At 42.7% G+C, this 24,534-nt stretch overlaps 2 protein-coding genes across 4 annotated transcripts in view; one reads left to right on the forward strand and one right to left on the reverse strand.

The window, feature by feature from the left end:
- Positions 1-24,534, forward strand: part of SERGEF (secretion regulating guanine nucleotide exchange factor) — a 461,739-nt gene that overhangs the window by 80,754 nt on the left and 356,451 nt on the right. The window lies entirely within an intron of this gene.
- KCNC1 (potassium voltage-gated channel subfamily C member 1) overlaps positions 1-24,534 on the reverse strand; it is a 121,584-nt gene that overhangs the window by 7,759 nt on the left and 89,291 nt on the right. For both annotated transcript variants that reach the window (XM_083164590.1, XM_083164589.1), the window contains exon 2: positions 17,018-17,951. In XM_083164590.1, the coding sequence (XP_083020716.1) occupies positions 17,018-17,951 (934 nt within the window). The remainder of the gene's footprint in view (positions 1-17,017; positions 17,952-24,534) is intronic.

Below are 24,534 nucleotides of genomic sequence, written 5' to 3' on the forward strand. Positions count from 1 at the left end.
TATGAGAGAGCAATTACTATGTCACCCTATTTTCTTTGTGTGCTTTAATCATAGACCTTTTCTGAGCAATCTTCCATTTAAATGAACGGTTTGAAAAGTCACAATCGCAGTGATTTCTGGAGTAGGGACTGCTTTAAGAACACTGCGCGCAGCTCCCTGACAAAATGCAAGAACATTTCTTTGCTGCTAAAGTAAATGTTATCCACTGACACCTTGTCCCACTGAGCATTCAAACTGCTGATTCATTTCATCCATTCACAAGTCAGAAGTGGTATCTTACATCACAAATAGGGAAAATTGTAATATAAATTGCTAACTACAGCACACACACACATATATATATATATATCTTAGGGGATATGATCTAGGTATTGCGCTTATCAATAAAAATAGTGAGCCGTGACTCCAAGACGTCTCTCCTGTTAGTAAGAGACACAAATTGATATGGATGGAAGGGGGGTTTGTCAGGAGTGCGCTCTAGTAGTACCACCTAGCCCGTACATACAATTAACATGATATTGCAATCATTCAATATATAGAGTGAAGTTCCGATGTTTCAACAATATCACGTAGACTTCGTTCAAAAAGTAATCTTTTATTGAAAAAGATCCCAACGCGTTTCGTCAACATGACTTCATCAGGGGTAATACAATGAAAGGTAGAAGCATAATCTCTGAAGTGGATCGGTATCCCTTTAATTGAATGAATGGTATCACCAGATATGAGGAATATGATGAACCACGCAAGTGGGTAATCACTTTCAATTTGTAGTTCAGCCAGCTGTGGTGTTACTTGTCCCTGTTGTGGGTCACCCTCCCTTGGCTGGGAACTACAAATTAAAAGTGATTACCCACTTGCGTGGTTCATCATATTCCCCATATCTGGTGATACCATTCATTCAATTAAAGGGATACCGATCCACTTCAGCGTTTATGCTTCTACCTTTCATTGTATTTCCCCTGATGTAGTCATGTTGACGAAACGCATTGGGCTCTTTTTCAATAAAAGATTACTTTTTGAACGAAGTCTACGTGATATTGCTGAAACATCGGAACTTCACTCTATATATTGAATGTTTGTAATATCATGCTAATTGTATGTATGGGCTAGGTGGTACTACTAGAGTGCACTCCTGACATCTGTAAGGGTCCACATTACTTTTGGGATTTTGGCTGCAACAAATCTTCCGACCATTTTTTGTGAAATGATAAAATGGGAGGTGATAACCAGCTCCTAATTGTCATTTTTTCAAAACCATCCTGTAACTCAACAGCTAGGAGCTGGTTGGCTGTTGCGTTATCACCTTCCAATTTATCGCTTCACCACAGTCTATTCTTTTATACCTAAGAGTAGACAAAGGATGTTTAAATTCATGAAATGTCTGGCTATTGATTGGTTTCCCCTTCTGTAATTGTCGTATTGCGGATCATAGATATGTCGTATATATATAGATATATATAGCAATACTTGTCAGCCCGGCACTCCTATTTGGCTATGTTGGCCACCGGGGGCCTTCCCAATCATTAGATAAGCAACAGTAGAAACAAAAAGCGGCACTCGGCGGACTTGGTGAAAAAAAAAGTGTCTTTAGTCAACAGATGGTGTCCAACGTTTCAGAGCCAACAAACCCCGTTGTACACCTTGATAAAGGGGCTTGTTGGCTCCAAAACGCCATTTCTTGACTTAAGAATTTTTTTTTCACCAAGTCTGCGGAGTGTTGCCGGCAGCGAAACGGGGGCGTGGCATGTGGCCTTGCAGAAGGGCATGGCCTTGTGGCTCTAAACCCTGCTATCTACATTCTATGGGGCTCCAGGAAATACATGCGGCCCCTACACAGTGACAGAAGCCTGGTGCTGCTTGTAATGTTGGAGACGGTATTTTTGGTGTCACCCCTCAGCGGGTGACAACTTTTTGTGGTCAGCACCCCCTAGTGACACCGCTGTGCGGATATATGTTTTATTTTTAAGGTCCTGATAAAAGTCTGAAACGTCAAATTAAACCACCAATGTGTGATGTGATTCTTTAATGTATAAATATTCTTGAATGCAGCTGCCAATGTGGGAGACTATGCAAATCATTCTCTAAAAAAAGAATTTTGGAAACTAAAGTCTCTCAACATTTTGCACAGTATAATGCAGATGATCCATGAGACACTAATCACATTGGCACAGAGCATATCAATGTCACCAAGAGAGGCTGAGATATATTTAGAAGGTTACACACTGTATAAGAGAGAACTTTTGGCTATATGTTCTTTTGTACAGGATACTGTATATTTTTTTTATTGTGATTAGATATAACCCTTTGAGTGCCAAATGAATTTGTCAAAATAGGTGTGAGGCAAACATTTTAATTCATCATAATGACCTGTAATGTTACCTTATATAGGAAATATCATCTTTTTTTTTTTACGCAACATTTATTATTTTAATTTATATAACATTTTTAGTGGATATTTTGCGCATCTCTAACAGATGTTGACACTCAAAGGGTTAATGTAAAATTAGTTCATAAGAAGATCAATTATTGGCCCTTCCTACGGTAAAAACAACTTTTTTATTTTTAATACCCAATGAAAATATATTTTATTTAATAAAATACCACATCCACATAACGTGAGTCTTGTATAATTAATATTTTCCATTAATATTTACAATGCTTTTTAATTATATTTTATATATTTAATATATTTATATGAAAATGCGTTTCTAATGGTATTAATAATATATAAACTAAGAGGCACCTTTTTTATATTATTATTTACAGATATTTAACTGTTTAATATGGGCAAACAAATAGTTTAACATATAAACTGGCTAATATTCTCAAAAAACGCCCAGAAAATGTTGGAAGTGGGGGTAAAGGTCAAGAATTGCTATTTAAGATTGATTTAACTGGATTTTATTTTGAAGAAATACCTGTATTTGACATTTGAATTTTTCAGAAGGACTTCGGCTACTAATGTCTGCAGCCGCAAGGTAGACTACTGGGCTGCCCAGTCAGCAGTGATTGGCAGAACCGCAAGCACTGGTGGTGGGGAACCAGGAAGCGGTGGGAAGTGGTGTTTTATGCTTTTATACATTTAGGAACTTATTAGTGCATACATGTTTTTTTATTTTTGCTATTTTCAGGGGGCAGATCATACTTACCTACTCTCCCGCTTCCTATTGAAGTGGGCAGAATAGAAGGTAACTACTTGAAACGTGACTCTAGGCCTAACGGCGAAGGTAAAAGATGCCTATTCCACAAACTCGGCAATTGTGGCATTTTGCCATTACAGGGCGGGGCTTAATGGTGTTGAATTCTAACCCTGCCCCTGAAACGTTGTTATTCTTCTCCCATATTTAGTTATTTGATTGTACATTGTTGAGTTTGGCCAAGATTCTCTAGCAACTCTTGGCTGTCTTTAGAAATGCAATTAGACGCATTTCGCCACACCGCCCCCTAAATTTCCTATGGGACAAGGTAATATCATGTTATATACCTGGATCTATCTATGGATTGTGCTTAATTTTAAGAACTTTGGGGCAGATTTATTGAGCACGGTGAAGTGAAAGGTGATAATGCACAAGCCAACCAGCTTTTAACTGTCATTTTTCAAGTCATTTTTCAAACACAACCTGTAATTTGACAGTTAGGAGCTGACTTGCCGCTGCATTATATTCTTCCACTTTATCACTTCAGCTTCCACTTTATCACGTCACCAGGCTTAATACATCTGCCCCTTCGTATTGGATATAAATGATGAAAACTACATTGTAATGAATGTTAATGTATTGCAGAATTATATTTCATGATGATCACTGCTTAGTATCCACCATTATTTACAATATGTTAGCTAACAGATATGTTATGCCAATGTGACAGAGATTCAGACCCACCCGTGGCCTTTTAGGAAAGGGGCAGATGTTATGTTAGGAGCTGTTGGATAAGTGCTGTCATTGCGATTTGTGACCCAATTACTTCTCCTCGGCTGGTTATCTACAACTGTCCCTAGTTGCCGTCTTTCCATTTCATATTAGGCACAAACTCTCATGTGCTTTATCGCTTCTAAACTCTCCTGGAAGATAGGACTGTAATCACTTCTTTACAAGCAATGATGGAATAGTCACAGGTGGAGAAGCTGCTATAATGCTCTAAAAACCCAGTGGTTTAAGCATCGACTCAGAGAGCTTTCATGTAAATGTTATTAACCAGACGTCTAAACGGATGTCAGAGTGGCATATTTCTGTGGTCTGCAGAAACTGAGGTTCTGTAATGCTTTGGGAACTCTTTCAAAGTTGACACCAATGCAGGCTTCAACTACATTCCAGAAGGGCTGAATTTAAATCAAGCTGAATAGGTATCACAGGAAAACGAATCCTAGTGGGTACACACGGTGAGATATGCACTATATTTCTATTCCATTTTGCTTATAGAAGCAAAATCGGATATAAATTGAATCGAAATCGAATTCTTATAGAGGAAATCGAACAGAAAAATAGTCTTGAACTAAAAAAGGTAAAACAAAGTCCTGGGCGCTTCTCTCTAGTATTTTGCTGCCTCCCTTACCCTTAAAGGGCTATTCCTTTTGGCCCTGATAACAAATTGTGACAAAGGATTTTTGGGTAAGGGATGTGGCGCTATACTTGATCAATCATAGATTTTGATGATATAACTACTTAACTTATTGTATAGGCGATGCTCCGTTCCTTCCTGTTTATCTTCTCTCTAGAAGATAAACAGGAAGGAACAGAGCATCCACTATAAGCATTCGATTTCTATTCAATTTAAATTCGATTTTGCTTCTATAAGCAAAATCGAATAGAAAAATAGTGCATATCTCACAGTGTGTGCCCACTAAAAAAAAAAAACCCTGGGTCCATGTTCCTGGGAATCCTACCCGAGTCCTGACCAGGGTTGAACACAGGAAGGACCCGGGTAATGGAGCTGTGTAAATGGATATCACGTTTGCGACCCCGAACCGGTTCACTGCAGTGCAAAAGCCGGTGCTGGGAGATGCTCTCATCTCCCAGCCCCGACTCAGGCCCCGCCTACGTCAACTGCACCAGCATTATATCGAGTGGGGAAGGAGGTGTAAAAGAGATCACAAGTTGGGTCCCACCCGGGTTGGAGCAGGGTCTAAAAAAATCAGAGAACCCTGAAGAAAGATTACTCAATATGGAAATAAGTGCAACGGAGAATTGGCATATATTTAATTGTGCCTACTAAATTTTTTGTATTATTGTTATTTTTGCCTTATGTCTCCCAAAATGTTCCTGTTTCCTCACAAAAACACAAACTGTGGACTCTGGATAAGTTCCCAGACCAATGTGTTTTAGCAGAAAATAAATGGGTCTTATAGGGCTGCTTATGGGGGATTTATGTTTGCAGAAAACAAATCCCAGATGATTGCTGACATAGGGGCAACTGAATATGCCGCTAATTGAATATCCCCCAAAAATGTGAATGAGCAACAGATAACTTGTCTATTTGCTGATAAATAGACAACAAACTATGTGACGAGGGATAAAGACTTCTTTAGAAAAAGATACTATCATCTACCGTATCTTGCAGATGGTAGTATCCCTGCAGAAGAAAGCAGGCACGCTCTGTTCTCCAGTATACATGGGAGCAGTCTGTCAGTACCAGTACAGGATATGCTGGATATTTGTAGATTAGAAGTTGCGTTCTTGTCTGTAAAGCCCATGCCTTTAAATTTCAAGACACGTGTATTATCCTGAATGACAGACAGGTTATAGCGAGTGCCAAAGTGAATAAACATCTGCCTGGTCTCAACACGGGAAGGAACAAGTGAAACTAAGGGCACACAGATATGAGAAATGCTTTCATTTGTTGCACATAATAAGTGCAAAAGTGGGATTGGACCAAAAGGGGTCGCACACATTGGCTGATGTTTTCAGTCTGAAGACTCGGGCTCGGAGACACAGAATAGAATCAGACTTATGGTCTGTGGAATTCATTGGGCATTCCTTAGAGTTAAAAGGAAGGTGGCGGAGCAGATGCAGGATTGTCGCTTGCAAACCGCTGTAAGCAGCTGCATCCAATGACGCACTGGAGGCCACGGCCAGAAGGTGTACCGGCATCTGCCCCAGGACCGATGCAAGATTACATGGTGTGTGTAAAGATGCACGGAGATGGATCTGCACCAATTCAAGTGGACGCCTCAGCACTAGAATCTTTCAAAAACAAGACTCAAGACTTTCCTGTTTACTCAAGCATTTCCGTAATTCCCTTAAGTATTGTTTATGAAAAGCTTTTATGTACTTCATTGTTCCTGTACTGTATTACATTTATTCTATCTGTTAAGCGCCTTGAGTCCTATTTGAGAACGAGAGCTATATCGCTATATAAATAAAATTATTACTATTAGTTGAACCGGCTGCAGCATTAGCATAAGATACCGGCACGGCCATGACCACGTACTTTCAACTTGTCCAGCAAATACATGTAGTATGACTTTTGTTGAAGACCTAAGTGATGATGCTCACTAGATGTTGGTATGGAGAAGAAATGAGACCACCAGTACACCTCCTGAACAAATAATAGAGTTTAATGCTGCGCTAGGGTCATGGCTGAGAGCACAGTTAAAAGCTGTAGGCTAAAAATGAACAATCAGGGGTAGGTGTAACCTAGATGGAAGTCCAATTGTCGAAAAACCAGATTGGTGGTCAAAAGATATTCACAAAAGTATAGAGAGAATAATAAAATTGTAGCCAAGCAAACTACAATCATACCGACAGTGGCAAGACTCGATGAGTGCAAGTGAAAACGATTGGATGCCAAAAGTGACTTCTTGCACGATGAGCTTATACAGAACAACTACGAGGTTTGAAGGACTCTCAAAGACCTGATTCTGACCTGCGAGTAGATATCCGCCACGCCCTGTGCAAACTGCAAATGAATTGCAATACCATCGCTATCCACCCACAATTCCTGAACCATCAAATGACTTCATGTGAGTGACCCCTCCACAACTCTGCTACTGAGACAGGCGCTGACATCACAGACCCTCTCTTAAAACACTTGGGCATGCTGCCTTCCTGTTAGTCAACCACTGGCCCCATTGCGTTTCTGACCCATACTCATTTTCTGGCGCTATTTTGGCTTGCACATGTGCAACGCGCAGTCGTTCATTATTCGCTTATCAGCGATCAACTCTTAAGCAGGCTCTACGTGGGCAAACTCCATGATATGAAGCTGGGTGCAAGTGCATCAATTATTAAAATAAATGACCTGCTCATAAAGGAGAATTTAATAGTAATGGTCAACACATGAAAAGGTCAACGTGAATTTTTCAAAAATGTTTACATTTTTTTAGACTTTTTCATGTTTTAACCTCCTCATGGACTCATGTTGACATTAACACCCCCCAAAAAAAAGAACCGTCAACATTTGCATGTGTCGATCAATGACATGTTGACATTTTATGCGTGTCAACCTTTTTGTAGATGTCGGCCTACTACATATCGTCCTTTTGGCAATATCAATCTGCATGTGGACATTAAATGCCGAACTAGACACTGCCAATATACAGAATAAATGATTACATCGTTATGACCAGTGGCGGTTCCAGAGAAGGGGCAGCAGCACAGTTCAAAATTGAAGTAGGGGAGAAACACCAACTGCCAGTGAGTCAGTTTGGAATGACCGTTGTTGGCAGTTGCCTCCCCTGGTTATAAGACAATGTATGGAGTACAAAGAAGAAAAGAGTGTCCTTTTGTGGGTGCACCTCAGAGAGAAAAATCATACAGTAAAAATTAACTTTTATTAATATACCTTAAAAGGCTGCGAAAATTAGTTAAAAAACATATATAACGTACAAGGGTAGGAAAACACACTTTTATTAAAACAAAGGTGGCAGGCAGGTGTGGCTGTTCATTTGTAATGGGTAACGTGTAGTGATTCACAATGTGTGGATGCCTCTGTTCAAACCGTGGGTCTAGAATGTCCACGGCGAACAGTAGTTAGAGATTGCCAAGGGAGCTGGGTCAGCTGACCTCTGATAACTCCACTCTTATAAAATAAATAAATTCACATGTGTGCCGTCTCTGACTGTGATTATACTGGTGCTGTCTCTATAATATATCACAGAGTCCACATAGTTGTACGTGACCAAAAAACAGCTACTGGGGTGTCCTGTCTGTCATAATCAGCAGAGAGAACTCAAACCCCGGGTGCCTGATATGGGTCGTCTATGATAAACGTAAGTGGGGGTATTGAGGAGGGATGTGCCCCTAAGAATCCGGGGGAGACAAATTCACCTCTTATAGCCCACTCTCGTGCCTTGTAGGACCTAGGTGTTTAGATAAGTCACCTGGCACGTATATCAACCACCTCTTCCCTAGGGTCTCAGATGGGGTGTCGCATCTGTACCAATGACAGAGAGACCTCAACCCCAGAGGACCCTATGGTATGAGGGGAGGGTGGATAGGCTGTGGGTACAGCTAGGGAGGTATACTGTGTCCCTGTCCTGAGACCAGGGAACAACAGACTCACCTCTGATAGCTCTCAGAAATGGAGAGAAGTCAGAGAAGAAGTGAGAACTCCCAAGGTGGGGTGTATCTCACTACGGCACAGGTGTGAGTTGTGGCCCTTATAAGGGCTTACAAGGCAACACACTGTGGTACATAAATCAAAATGCAATTTATAATGAAAATAACAAAGGTGACAGCACACCACTGCCTGCGCACCGCTAGCCGGCACGCGCTTCGCAGTGTAGCTTCTTCAGGGCCAACCTGCCTGTGGGTATGTAAGGGTTTAAATACCCCTTGGTACTGTCTCTAAACCAATCATCAATCAGCGCGTTTCCCGCCAAAAAATCCCCGTGGGTTTGCTTACCCAATCATAAGGGGTCATATTGTAGCCTTAGTATGTGTCAAACTGCGTCCAGGGAGGCGTCATAGCCTGTCATGATGGATCAGCCTATCATCACTACGGCCAAGTGCCGCGCCTCCCGCGCACGTGGTCCACTCTGGCCAGTGATGATCCGTCCGGAGGATGTGTCCGTTACCACCCCCACCAGCACGTCTGACATAGCCGTGTATCGTCACGGTTGCTATGGAGATCGGACGCTGCGTCGTCACCGTTGCCATGGTGATCCGACGCCGCGTCCAAAACAGCGGAGTATAGATGGATGTCGTGGCACTCGCGTCATATCAGTGACGCTGCCGCCTGGCGAATCGGGTTGCTGGGTACTCGTGAACTCATCTTCGGGAGGTGTGGTTAGCGCTCCCGTTTGTTTACATCTGTCAGAGTTATTATTGTGGCAGTGTACACGTCCCCACCATCAGACCCCTGATGGATCGAGCAGAATGTATGGTGTGAATTCTGCAGGAGCGGGTGTTTAAGGCTGGTAAGTATCCTAGATCTCCGCACGGATCCATTGTCTGTGTCACATACGTGTCCTAAACAAAAAGGCTCCTTCAGCCCGATCATTTAGAGCCATCACTGGCAGGGTGGACCTGGACTCTAAGAAAAATTCATCTAAGTAAACATGATGCGCATATTATATAATATAACGCAGTCTTGTGTCCTACCAGGCTGCAAAGCCTCATGTAGAGGACATGGGGTCATATGGAGGTAAGTATCCCAACCACATAGGGACTGATCATATAGGTGTAAGTCTTAGATAGTCTTCATTGTTGAAATCTTGCATAATAACAAATATATGACACTGGAAAATTGAAAAAGTTGAAGACATTAAAAATGTTGAAGACAATAAAAATAAGCTACCTCAGGCAGATGATCTCGTGATCTATCTATAGTAACGTTACATGCCTCAAAGGGGGCATTTGCAATATGCATGATATTCGTGGGGGAATATGGAACCCCGTGGTAGGTGGGTCACTGTCTGAATAAGCCCAGACTGCCAACCCTGTATTGCTGCCACTCATGTGTTTCTTCACAATTATCTCTATATTTCCGGCAGCAATACAGGGTTGGCAGTCTGGGCTTATTCAGACAGTGACCCACCTACCACGGGGTTCCATATACCCCCACGAATATCATGCATATTGCAAATGCCCCCTTTGAGGCATGTAACGTTACTATAGATAGATCACGAGATCATCTGCCTGAGGTAGCTTATTTTTATTGTCTTCAACATTTTTAATGTCTTCAACTTTTTCAATTTTCCAGTGTCATATATTTGTTATTATGCAAGATTTCAACAATGAAGACTATCTAAGACTTACACCTATATGATCAGTCCCTATGTGGTTGGGATACTTACCTCCATATGACCCCATGTCCTCTACATGAGGCTTTGCAGCCTGGTAGGACACAAGACTGCGTTATATTATATAATATGCGCATCATGTTTACTTAGATGAATTTTTCTTAGAGTCCAGGTCCACCCTGCCAGTGATGGCTCTAAATGATCGGGCTGAAGGAGCCTTTTTGTTTAGGACACGTATGTGACACAGACAATGGATCCGTGCGGAGATCTAGGATACTTACCAGCCTTAAACACCCGCTCCTGCAGAATTCACACCATACATTCTGCTCGATCCATCAGGGGTCTGATGGTGGGGACGTGTACACTGCCACAATAATAACTCTGACAGATGTAAACAAACGGGAGCGCTAACCACACCTCCCGAAGATGAGTTCACGAGTACCCAGCAACCCGATTCGCCAGGCGGCAGCGTCACTGATATGACGCGAGTGCCACGACATCCATCTATACTCCGCTGTTTTGGACGCGGCGTCGGATCACCATGGCAACGGTGACGACGCAGCGTCCGATCTCCATAGCAACCGTGACGATACACGGCTATGTCAGACGTGCTGGTGGGGGTGGTAACGGACACATCCTCCGGACGGATCATCACTGGCCAGAGTGGACCACGTGCGCGGGAGGCGCGGCACTTGGCCGTAGTGATGATAGGCTGATCCATCATGACAGGCTATGACGCCTCCCTGGACGCAGTTTGACACATACTAAGGCTACAATATGACCCCTTATGATTGGGTAAGCAAACCCACGGGGATTTTTTGGCGGGAAACGCGCTGATTGATGATTGGTTTAGAGACAGTACCAAGGGGTATTTAAACCCTTACATACCCACAGGCAGGTTGGCCCTGAAGAAGCTACACTGCGAAGCGTGTGCCGGCTAGCGGTGCGCAGGCAGTGGTGTGCTGTCACCTTTGTTATTTTCATTATAAATTGCATTTTGATTTATGTACCACAGTGTGTTGCCTTGTAAGCCCTTATAAGGGCCACAACTCACACCTGTGCCGTAGTGAGATACACCCCACCTTGGGAGTTCTCACTTCTTCTCTGACTTCTCTCCATTTCTGAGAGCTATCAGAGGTGAGTCTGTTGTTCCCTGGTCTCAGGACAGGGACACAGTATACCTCCCTAGCTGTACCCACAGCCTATCCACCCTCCCCTCATACCATAGGGTCCTCTGGGGTTGAGGTCTCTCTGTCATTGGTACAGATGCGACACCCCATCTGAGACCCTAGGGAAGAGGTGGTTGATATACGTGCCAGGTGACTTATCTAAACACCTAGGTCCTACAAGGCACGAGAGTGGGCTATAAGAGGTGAATTTGTCTCCCCCGGATTCTTAGGGGCACATCCCTCCTCAATACCCCCACTTACGTTTATCATAGACGACCCATATCAGGCACCCGGGGTTTGAGTTCTCTCTGCTGATTATGACAGACAGGACACCCCAGTAGCTGTTTTTTGGTCACGTACAACTATGTGGACTCTGTGATATATTATAGAGACAGCACCAGTATAATCACAGTCAGAGACGGCACACATGTGAATTTATTTATTTTATAAGAGTGGAGTTATCAGAGGTCAGCTGACCCAGCTCCCTTGGCAATCTCTAACTACTGTTCGCCGTGGACATTCTAGACCCACGGTTTGAACAGAGGCATCCACACATTGTGAATCACTACACGTTACCCATTACAAATGAACAGCCACACCTGCCTGCCACCTTTGTTTTAATAAAAGTGTGTTTTCCTACCCTTGTACGTTATATATGTTTTTTAACTAATTTTCGCAGCCTTTTAAGGTATATTAATAAAAGTTAATTTTTACTGTATGATTTTTCTCTCTGAGGTGCACCCACAAAAGGACACTCTTTTCTTCTTTGTACTCCATGCTCCCTACCTAGTGTCCAGAGGTAGCACACCCCTGCCTATATAGGTTTAACCTGATACATACTTATTCAGGGGTCCAAACATATTTAGTCTTGTGCGACTGACCAAAAACCCCCTACCTCCCTATAAGACAATGTATCTGATTCATATGCAGTTGAAACTTCGATCATGCCACAACTGAGCGATTATTGACAGACTGCACATGCATCCTGGCCACAGTGTTCACGTGACAAGAATCCTTTGTGATGTCACTTGCAGTGAGGAAACAGTTGTAGAGTTATTGACAGGAAGAAACTGGTTGGGGATGTAACGGGGAGTGAAAAAAATGCAGGCACGTCGTACCTAGTTTTGGACCATGTCTCTGTGATCCAGTATGCAAAAAACATGGCACCAAAGTCACATTTCGCAGGCGTTCTGTGATTGCTGCAATGGCTTTGGTGGGTGTCTGTTCGATTGTGGGCAACAGCTTCACTTGTGTTGGGGTACGCTGCAGACCGGTTGGGGGTACTTGAAAATTATACTGGTAATGGTGGAAGAAGAAGTTGCCCATTTCATGGAGATGAACCATGTCACATCACTTCTGGTTCCGTCAGTGTCTCCTTGTGCTTTCGCCCGATGAGCAGCCCACTGGGAGGTACCAGCACTGCCCGCAGCGCTTATCTGCCCCGCACTGACACGGGTGGAGGAAGCAGCGAATTCTACATGCATTAGCGGAAACCCCAGACACAGAGGGACCCGATTCCTGACTGCACACTCCTCCTCCGCTACTCCTTAATATAAGGACACTTACTGTATAAGGATATGCATACCGCTCACTTCCACTCCACTAGTAAGTACTGTGGATATTTCTAATTGAGAGGAGCGGGTACTCATAACTTAAAAGCCTAATCAAGAGAGAAAAAAAGGTTGGGAACCGCTGGTCTAGCTGAACTTCAGAAGTGGATGAGTGCCAACCAATCCTGATAAAACAAGTTCCTAATTATAGGAGGTCACCATCAAAGAAAAAGACTACTGTACAGGTTCGCCAACCAACTGCACTTCCACATATATATCCAGAGTGGCAAAACACTAAACTTGCAGAATCCTGGTGGTGCTCTGGATTGGGAATTGACACTTAAACATAAAATCCTCATTTTGTGATCCGAGGAACATAGCCAGAACCAAGTACTAAATTCCCTCACAAGACCTGCCTAAAGTAGTACACGCATTTGTATCAGCAAGACTTGACTACTGCAATGCAATATACCTGGTTCTCCTGGCAAAGAATTGCACTGCTTGCAGTAGGTACAAAATGCAATTGACAGGCTACTAACCAACCTGCCCCACTCCTATACTCACGCATTTAACTAATGTTGGTGATATCCAGCATTCCAAAGCCCCGTACACACGGGGCGACCTGGATGGGCTTCGGCACGAACGCTCAGCACATAGTGGGACACCCGCTCAGCACACTGCAATGCTGTGTGCTGAGTAGGGCTTTGCTTATTTTTATAATAGTTTTTTCGGGGAAAGCCAGTGCAAGCACTGGCTTTCCCAGATGGCGCTACTGCCGTGCATCGCCATCGCTGCAGGGTATACACACGGAGCGTTCTGTGTGCCTTATCTAAGTGATCTAATCAGTATGCCCCTCAACAGGTATTCAAGGGGAAAAGCTGCATGTTAGAGCACTTCAGACAGGGGGGCCCATGTGAAGGGGGAGTGTATAATATTGTGCATTCCTCCCAACATGACCCATTTCAGGAGGGACAAAATGTTCTCTACTATATGATATGCGCCAGTAGCCTCTGTTCTACTTACACATTGGGACAGAAATCAGGAGAGCTGGTTATGGGCCTGATGTATCAAGCTTCAAAAGTGATCAAATAGACAGTGATAAACAGACAGCCAATCAGCTCCTACCTGTCATGTTACAGGCATGGTTTGAAAAATAACAGGGAGGAGCTGATTGGCTAGCTGTTTATCACTCTCAATTTTATCACTTTTGAAACTTGATACATCTGGCCCATAGGTCACAGTGCTCAGGTAAGGGGGCCCCCTGACAGAGGGGGGCCCGGATACCGTATCCCCGGCGGGATACAGTATCCCATGGCCCCTCTGTGCAACTGCTAAGGTTTGGATTATGAAGGCCACCATCATTTTTAAGTGATTTGCCCACACTATACGCCTAATGTCAGTAGCACTCTTATATAATAACTGCTTGGCAGATAACATTTCTGCCAACCATGACCAAACTTACAATACCATTCATCAGATTGTCAAATATTGATATCAGAAAAACATACAAAGTCATTATTGTACCTTCTTATTCCTGGTACTACAAACGCTCCTGAAAAAATATCACTGTACAATAAAAATGTGTGTCAATAAAGTTTGTCATCTGAATTTTCTTCTCTTACAATGGTCAGCAAAACTATATCCAAGTGATTGTAATCTGGGGCTCATACGTAATTCTTATTTGTGCTCAAGTATCTGCAGGTGGTAAATAACATACAGCCGCCTAACTCAGCTTGGATCACTAATCCGCACAATTGCAGATGACTGCGAGGACATAACTGGCGCCCAGAAAGAGGTCCTGCCCCATGTAAATTTGCGAGTGAATTGCAAATACATCAGTTCAGTTCAATCGCAATTCCCGAACCAAATAAAAGTTTTTTCAGTCTGTAGAATTGTGAGCAGCTCTGACCCTAACACCATCTTCCTGCGAGGGGCCGCATGTACATTTCATATGCATTTTGTTTTGCTAATCGTTGCAAATTCGCCAATTAGTGATCCAAGCTGAATTAGGCCCAATGTCCATTTTATACAATTTGTTCTCAGAATATGAATGTTTTGTGCTCAATAACAGAGAGAAATAATACTGGTCATTTACCCCACCCGCCCTATCCATTTCCAGGTGATTTAATACTGCAGGCAGTGGTTATATTTCCTAAAGTGCATGAGTATATTGCATACTTACCTACCCTCCTAGAATGACTGGAGGACTCCCGAATTGCAGGGGGCACTCAGAGACTTCCCATGCTTCTCGCATGACACCCGCTGAGTGAAGTGGGCGGTTCCAGGGCTTTCAATCGCTTTGCCATGGCCCCGCCCCTTGTTTACAATGCCACAAACGGCAGCTTTGTACTATCATGTGGGTGTGGCCACAATGACACTAATGTGGGTGTGGCCACAATGACACTATATTAGTCAGTCACACATACACACATACACAAACACTTCCCACCTGACTGGGTGAATTGCTGAATGTCAACAAGTATGATATATACATGTAAAAAAAAACAAATGATTATGTAAAAACACCATAAGCTGACATTAAACAATGGATGTGATAAAAACAAAGATTCACCAAACATTTCTATGAAATATATGTGTGCACAATCTAATTCTGGCTTTGCGGCGGTCTCGCTCAATAAGCAAACAAATACTGTGTGAAATATTGAACCTAATAGTAGCGGTTTTATAAATTCCCTGCACCCAGTGGTCAATATGCTACATCGCCAAGAACTGTTTGGCTTGCTTTGTTTTTCTCACATTATGGGGTACCATGCATGACACAGAAACAAATAGGGGAAATTCAATCAATGACTGCGAACATAAACCTGGCAATTCCCTAATCCTTTGACAAGGAGTTCTGTCTGTAATAATTTACTGTACATTCACAATTGGTTAGGGCAAATTTGCTGGTGAGATCTCATGCTTAAATGATCAGTTTTATGTACAATTTATACATAATATATATGTACGCACACATACACACTGTACACACACACACACACACATATACATGCACAGACATACAATTACATATGAATAAGCATGTGCATTCTAGAAATAAATATACATTCCTGAAATTATAATAACATTGTATTGGTTACTGTATCAAATAATTATCATCATCTTAATTTATACCCTGGCATATTAATACCACTAATATTCCATGGGTAGAGGTAGAGAATGGGTAAAGCCCATTGTAACGTGTAGAAGACATCTCATAAAACTGAGGCAATTCTGTAAATGGCCGCTACCCATGGGATTTAATAGTACACCCTGTAACACTGGCTGCGAATGGGCTTATTGCTGGCATGGATCAGATTGTCACACAGCGATGCTTCATTCACCACTGCACGGAAACCCAGGAATCTGCGCTGTCAGTGTCCAGTTTCAACTTTTCTAGTAAATCTCGACATCTGTATGTAAAAACATGAAATCCATCCGAATTCTACAATTAAATAAAACTAATCGCTGTCGTTATATACCGTAGAAGAGATGTCCTCACATGCTAAAGAGTAAAATTCCTAAAGTACATCTAGATCTTGTTCCTAGTAAGTTGTTTGTGCTGCTTCGGTAAATTAAGCTAAGTTACTTGTATTTAGCTTTTCAAAAGTGTAACTCCCAATTTGCTATTGCAGTCCTATTTCTATTGTTGAAGACCTCGACTAGTTTTCAATCCTCGTATTTTACATCTATGCGGGTGAAGGTTCACACGTGTGAAATCCCATATATATCAAAATCTCAAACCCAGTTTGCCAGCTATCCACCGAATTCAAGGCCGCTTTTCTTCTAATACATTAAAAGTCCAAGAATTGCCTGTGGAGCATTTGATCGTGCTTGAGTTCTCCACCAGAGTTCTAGCATTCTTCAAAGATCTCTATCATGTATCTATCCCAAAAATATTGTTATCTACCCTGATACTTCTAAAGATCCTCAACTGGCTCGTCCTGCACGTCCCAGAAATCTAGCATTGTGCTTCCCACACACTTAGAATGTGTGATACGGAGGCGTCAATGGGTATATGCCCTATGCATTTGCTAGTTTAGTTAGACTACATCGTAATTCTCTACAAGGAATGGGTGGTGATGATCAAATGGACATTCCTCTTAGCGGTTTCCTACCTCCTCTGTTCATTTCTAACATTTCTTCTTGGGCGAGCGGGCATGTGTCACTCTGAGTACTGTGATGTGGAGAGTTTACAACAGATTTACAATAATTGGGAGATCCCAGTTGGGGAGGGCGCGGAATGTGCTTCTTTTTTTTCTTTGGTAGCTTCTGCTTGGCCATAGCTAGGGAATAATACATTCCAAAATTGTTCACAATGACAGGTACAGGCATAGCAATAGTCAGCACACCAGCGAGAGCACATAGCGCTCCAACCAGCATACCAGACCATGTCTGAGGATACATGTCTCCGTAGCCAAGGGTGGTCATGGTGACAACAGCCCACCAGAAGCCGATCGGGATATTTTTAAAATGTGTATGGTTGCTGGCACTAGGATCATTTGGATTAGCACCTATTCTCTCAGCATAATAGATCATTGTGGCAAAGATTAAAACTCCCAATGCTAAGAATATGATCAGCAGCAAGAACTCGTTTGTGCTAGCACGAAGGGTATGTCCTAGGACCCTCAGGCCTACAAAGTGCCTGGTCAGCTTGAAAATTCGAAGAATGCGCACAAATCGGACAACTCTCAAGAAGCCCAACACGTCTTTTGCAGCTTTGGAAGACAGGCCACTGAGTCCAACCTCCAGATAAAAAGGCAGAATGGCCACAAAGTCAATGATGTTTAAAGTGTTTTTGATAAATTCCACCTTGTGTGGACAGAATGTAATCCTCATGAGGAACTCAAATGTAAACCACACTACACAGACACCTTCGATGTAGGTCAGGAAGGCGTCCGTCTCCGATTCCCTGTAAAAGCGTTTCTGGGTCTCGTTCCCAATTGTTTCAATTTCTGTTTTGTTCACGATGGGGTTAAATCGTTCGTGAGTCTCGAGGCAGAAGGTGGTGATGGAGACCAGGATGAAGAAGAGGGAGGCAAATGCCACATACTGTGAAAAGAAGAAAAACAAAATGTATTAGAAGGTGTACTCCTGGGTTAGGATGCTCTGTATAACAAACATTGCCCTATGTGGAAACATGTTTAACTGCTTGCTTTTCCCTAAATATATTTCATCTGTTTTCAATATCCAGAGTAGGGTTTTCCCTATTTCCGAACCAGATTTTGGGGTTTATTCTAGTTCATTCTTTCTGACAAAATCCTTCTTAGATGGACAAAACCATGTGCACTGCAGGGGGGCAGATGTAACATGTGCAGAGAGAATTAAATTTGGGTGAGTTATTTTGTTTCTGTGCAGGGAAAATACTGACTGCTTTATTTTACACTTCAATATAGATCTCACTTTGAAGAAAAACCCCACCCAAATCTAACTCTCTCTGCACATGTTACATCTGCCCCACCCGCAGTGCACATGGTTTTGTCCATCTAAGAAGGATTTTGTCAGAAAGAATGGACTAGAATAACCCCCTTTATTATAAAACTTTAAGACGTAACTTTACCAAGATTAGGGTTCTATTGAAGATGGGATGTTATTTATGTAGCACATTCTCTAAGATAATAGTATCTGATTGGTTGCCATGGGCAACATGCCCTTCTTCCATAGAAGCCCCCATCGTAGTAAATTTACCTGAGACCTTGAACATTAGTTGAAAATAATCCATATCATAATCTAAATGCCTTTTTTTTTATAGTAACCTGTGCCTTCCTAAGTGGCTGAATGGGGCTTGGCCATCCTGTAACGTACCATACTCTCTTGGGTATATGTACAAAATGTTGCTTTTCAGTGTCAGCCCATTTTGATTTCACACACATAGAGTACTTCAAAGAACTTTCAAAATAGACAGTAATTAGGAACAGCTCATTTACTAACAGTCTATTTGAAAAAAAAAAGGGCCTCAATAAAACAAAAACAAAAAATCACCATTTTCAATAGAACCATCACAGTTATATTTGATTCATGTAGAATTGTCTGACACCTCAATATGATGGAAAATAAAAAATGGGAGAGAAGCACGTTGAGCGCTCCGGCTGCATAGATCATGGCTTATAAGGGCACGGCAATTCTGGTCAATTTTGAAGTAACCCAAATTTGACTTTTAGTAACTATAACCCTATTACTGGAAATGACCTCAAACCTTCTAGAACATAATTACACCCTAACAGTTTCAAAGGAATAATATGGCAAATAAAAAAAAAAACTGAAAGTGACCCCCTGGTTAAGTCACCCTTGGCAAGTCAAGGAACACTGGACTGGAAACAGAAGCGCAGCCTCTTTCCCAAGTCAGGAAGAGGACACTGGGCCAGATTCAGAGATGAAAGCAAACCCAACGGCTTGTGCACATCTCAGATGTCCTGAGATCTGTGCAATAATTGATTTGCTTCTGTAAGAACAGTCAAAGTGCCCATGAAACACTGGCCAATGAGTGATCCAATGCAGAGAAGCCACCAGGAGGCGTCTATTTACACAAAATTAGCATAAATCAGCTGCGCCCATCTCTGATCAGGTCCCTTCTAGCGCTTTCTCCATCATTTTTAGAGAAACAATGGCCCTTATTCTGATCGGTGCGGCCGGATCCGATTATGCGGCCAGGACCGTGCGTGCGAAACCCCGCCTTCCATACGGATCGCCAACTCCGTCCGTACGCGGTAAGAAGATGGCCGAACGGACCACGCGTGTATTTTTCACGGAATACGCCTCCTCCATCTCATGGAACCTCCCCCATCATTCGATGGTCGCAGACCATCGAATGCAGGACCGAGTGCTCCACCAGCTCCCGCAACCTCAGACCACACGGACATTTTTCCGTGCAAAAGCAGGGATCTGGGCGGGGAGCAGGGACATCCGGCGATGTCATATGTCCGCCCCCTACACGTGCGTCACGGCCGAATTACCATACGTACGCCCAGCGTTTGCATGGGAACGCCCATGAAACGCGGGGCGTATGCATATGGTAATGAGCCCAAACAGCCCTTCACTCCCCTCTCCACCCCCTGTTCGTAGTGTACACATTTCATGCGGAATGTGGCCGTGCGTTCCGTTCGCACATGCGCAGAGACGCCTCTGCACATGCGCAGACACAAAACATCGGCGGCACAAACGCACGCGGATATTACCGCACCGACCAGAATAAGGGCCAATATGAGGGTAAAATGTGGTTTCTTAATACAATATAGAAGTAATTTAACAATAAATTACAGACAATTTACCACCATTTATTCTGTTTATACAATTGCCTTATTTTGGCAATACATTTTAATTAGCTCTTAAACATGGAATACAACAGACAAAAATAACGATGAACCAACAAGATAATTGACGATTTCACTTTTTTAAATCTATGTTTTGATGAATGTTCCTAGGAGAGTTCAAGGGAAATCTGAAGAGATTTACAGCTAGTATCTTAATATCCAGTGAGCCCAGCTATTGAATAGACAGGCAGTAAAGCAGCCAATTTTCTGTCATTGTAAAGTTACTTAAAGCCCCATACATCTGCCTGTGGTTCCCCAATTCTCTGGTGCAACAGGAACAACCAATCTATGGACATTGATGATCGACAATCCGTCGGGACACAAAATCCAATCCTGTTTTGGGTTGGGATCAGTGATCGAGATTTTTTTTTTTTACGATCCTTGACCAGGCATCGGGGATCAGGAAATTGGGATAGTCCGTTTCAGATGTATACAGCATTAACATAATACTGATTTGCTATCTGGCTATTACGTAGCTTGGGAGGGGTTACACCTTGCGGTGTCACTTTGCACTTAATGATACCTGTGCACGTTGCTTGCCTTTAAAAATATTTATTAAAATTGTTACTTATTTAGTAGTTGGGCGCTTAGTGGGCTATTCTGCGTAAGGAAATCGCATTGCATCGCATGTCCAGTTTTAGTGTCATGCGATGCCATGCGATACGATAATACTAAATAATTTATTCACTGCTATTTTTTACGCAGGTTATCGCATCGCATTGTACCTCACGATTCAATGAGATGCGATCTTACTAAGTAATGTATTTACTTCCTAAAACTGCATGCGATTGTATGCGATTTTGTAAGGTGTGATGGCATTAACTGTAGTGCCAATTTTAGCTACCCCCCCACTATCCACACCAACCTATAGCGTTGCAAGCGCAGCGTTCCTCCACTATCCACGCCACCCCGAAGCGTGGCGAGCGCAGCGGAACGTGTCCTCCTGACCTTTTCATACCCCCACTATCCACGTCGGCGTGGAGTTGATTTTATATAGTGTGGCAGCGAGCCACCGAGCCCGAAGCGTGGTGAGCAGACGCGGAAAACATGTTAAGTAATCCGTGTCCCCTTGTGGGGCTCGCTGTGCTCGCCACGCTTCGGGCTCGGTGGCTCGCTGCACTCGCCACACTATATAAGATCGACTCCACGCCGACATGGATAGTGGGGTTATGAAAAGTTTGGGAGGACGCGTTCCGCCGCCCCTCATGGGGATCGATGCGCTCCCCACGCTTCGGGGTGGCGTGGATAGTGGGGTGCTTTAAGGAATACATTCACAGCAGCCATACAACACATCTGTGGACACATGTTAACGTCAAACTGTAAATTTAGTGAGAAATGATTAAGATAATGAATAAATAACAATAGCAAAGATAACGATTAAATATAACAAGAATCACAAATACATCAAGAACAGTAAAGAGTAGATAATAATAATAATAATAATAACAACAATATAAGGAACAAGATAATGAAAAAGATGAAGAAAAAAAGACAGGCACTAAGTGGGCACTGCAGTACCCTTTGGCAGGAGGCTCAGTGCATATAAAATGCGTTCAAAAGGGATGTCTGCAGCCACAGTTCTCCTCCACATGAACTCCTTAAGTGCTGCCTTGCAGTGCCTCGGTGCTTCTTATTCCTCCATTTGGCGTCCCCCCACATCCGTTCAATATTCTGGGTGTGTACCCCAGATTCAGGGTCCACAAAATTGTATTTGTGGTTTACCCTGCAGTGTTCATAGCCAGCCTCCTGTAATTCCTCCGTCTTATAGGCCCTCCAGGGGCAACATGCGCTGTAATGGCAGCCATAAGGGTGGTGGCGTCTCTCCTGTCAACAGCTGTCAGGAAGCAGGCCCCTGTCTCCCTGCAGATGCCACCGAACACCCATTGCTGGGGCAACAACCTCCCCACGGCATATTTCCTTTTGGAGAACAGGGTCTCCACCACCAGTCCCGGTCCTCCAATCTGGGCCTGAGAGAAGATCAACGGTGCAAGCCTCCCTCATCAGTGCACTGTACTGCACCATCATCTTAATGGACATCTCTAACTCCCTTTCACAGTAGGCCGCACTGGTAAGTTCCTGTGCCCAGGAATACAGAAACCGTATGAGAGTGACGAATGGCAGCCGGCATCCAGGGTACCACAGGTCTGCTCGCACGATCACCTTTTGGCGACAGGACTTGATATGGCACCGCCACTGACCTTCTCTCACTGAAAGCCTCATGGGATGCCCATTTACGTAAGTCTGCGTAAAAAGAGCAACGCCTCCTCCTCTGATGTCGGCAGGCTGAATAATGAGATCTGCTGACCTGCTGCCATCGTGCTGTGCACAGTACTCGCAGAAACACTGGAAGAACTCTGGGTAGCATCCATCACTGACACTGTTTTACCTCAGAGTGAGGGACCAGGAGCACTTATGTAACTTCTGATTGACTACACTATTTACGTAGCTTAAGTTTATTCACAAAGCATAGTTACGGTACTTTATATGAATACATCAGTACTATATGCATAGAAAGTACTGGGATCGCATCGCACGCATTGAATGTCACTAAAACGGGACATGCGATGTGATGCGATTTTGTTCCGCAAGCGTTCGTAGCTAAATTGGGCACCCAATTACTACATAAGTACCAAATAGTTATATTATGTTTCTCATCTTGCCAAAAATTTTAACTTTGCAGTTAACTACTACTTATCCCACTATGTTTTACAGGCAAATAAATTAGGCAAAAATAAATACTGAACATTTTCTATTTAAAAACACTGTCAATGGAATTTACTGTATAACTGCAATTAAATAAAAAAAATGCAATTAAATAAAAACACAATTATTAAGTCTTAATACTGTATAATATATTATATATAAATATATATTTCATGTAAAAAAATATATATACCAGAAATACCAATTACCATCACGCGTAATATTCTTAAATCAGATGCACCCTACACGCTAGCTAAAATAAGATATCATAAAATCAACAATTAAAGACGAGATTAAAATTCTTACTGCTGAATTTGTGATGGTGCTAACAAATTTAAATATGAGAACAGATAGGATAGAATGAAAATTAGATGAGGTTTGCATAAATTAAAATCAGTCAAGTAGACTTTAAAGAGCTCGAATCAGTAGTTGAGAAGCTAAAAGAACAAACAGAAGCATCTCGAAAACCGATCAAAACAGAGTATCTGTATTAGAGGGTATGGTATAACCCTCCGACAGTCGGGATTCCAACGATCGTTTCTCCGACATCGGAATCCCAACTGTCGCTATTACGCTTGCCACCTATTCTACTCTCTCTAGAGGACCACCACGGGGGAAAATAGCCCATGTAAGTCGGGATTTCAACTGTTGGCGCCTGACAGAAATGTGCCAAAGTACCATGCGATACCGTAGATACAGAAAATCTGTCTCTTTCCTCTGTTTTGGAGGAAATGGGTGGGGGGCGCACTTGGCTAATCAGAAACCAAACCCCCATGCATGCGCTACTGCATCTCCTTATAAAAAAAACTACAAAAATAAAAAATTATATTTTGTCTAAATATTTTGAACAGGGGCATAATATTTAACCACTAAATTGGGCAGGCTTATATATTCTAGTCCATCTATACAAGGGGCCCTCTTCTCTGATAAAATGCCCGTGGTTGGAAATAAATTAAAATTGCATCTTTTTATCCCTACGACTTTCTCTATGGGTAAGTGCAACTTCCTAGCTCACTGAAGGTGGCCGCTGCCTGTGTCTGATTGGCTGAACACATCTAAGACACGCCCCAGGATGCAAATATAACTACTATGCCTGTTACAGGATCATGCACAACATAGGGGGGTTATGCAAAATGACTGTAGGTAGCCCATCATCCTTCCTCTATGGGAAAGAGCTGCATAATGATTCTATTTACATTTTAAGCAAGACATAGACAGAGCCTCTTATATAGACAGAGCCTCTTATATAGACAGAGCCTCTTATGCACCAGTGTGCTGCAAATCTGATGTCTGTCTTCTCTTGGTTCCACTTAAACATGTAAGCAGACATTCCCTGTCTTGGGACACATTAAAAATAACAAGTGCAAAAAGGTTGACAGATGGAAACCTCTCTGCAGGATTGTATTGTGCCTGTTCTAGCCTTACACCTAGCTTCCAAATGCTCCAGCTAAATCTGTTCACGCCAAAATTGATATGTTTGTTATAGCGTGTGACACTTGTTTATCCTGCATTAAAGAGCGATTCCGATATTGCTACAATAGATGGCTTCACTCGCTTTGATTATATCTATTGTTTTAATCTACGACTGAGATGGGTAACGTGTAAGGTTAGAGGAAGTGAAT

The sequence above is a fragment of the Crinia signifera genome, chromosome 11, assembly GCF_055691185.1.
Source record: "Crinia signifera chromosome 11, ASM5569118v1, whole genome shotgun sequence".
Taxonomy (NCBI): domain Eukaryota; kingdom Metazoa; phylum Chordata; class Amphibia; order Anura; family Myobatrachidae; genus Crinia; species Crinia signifera.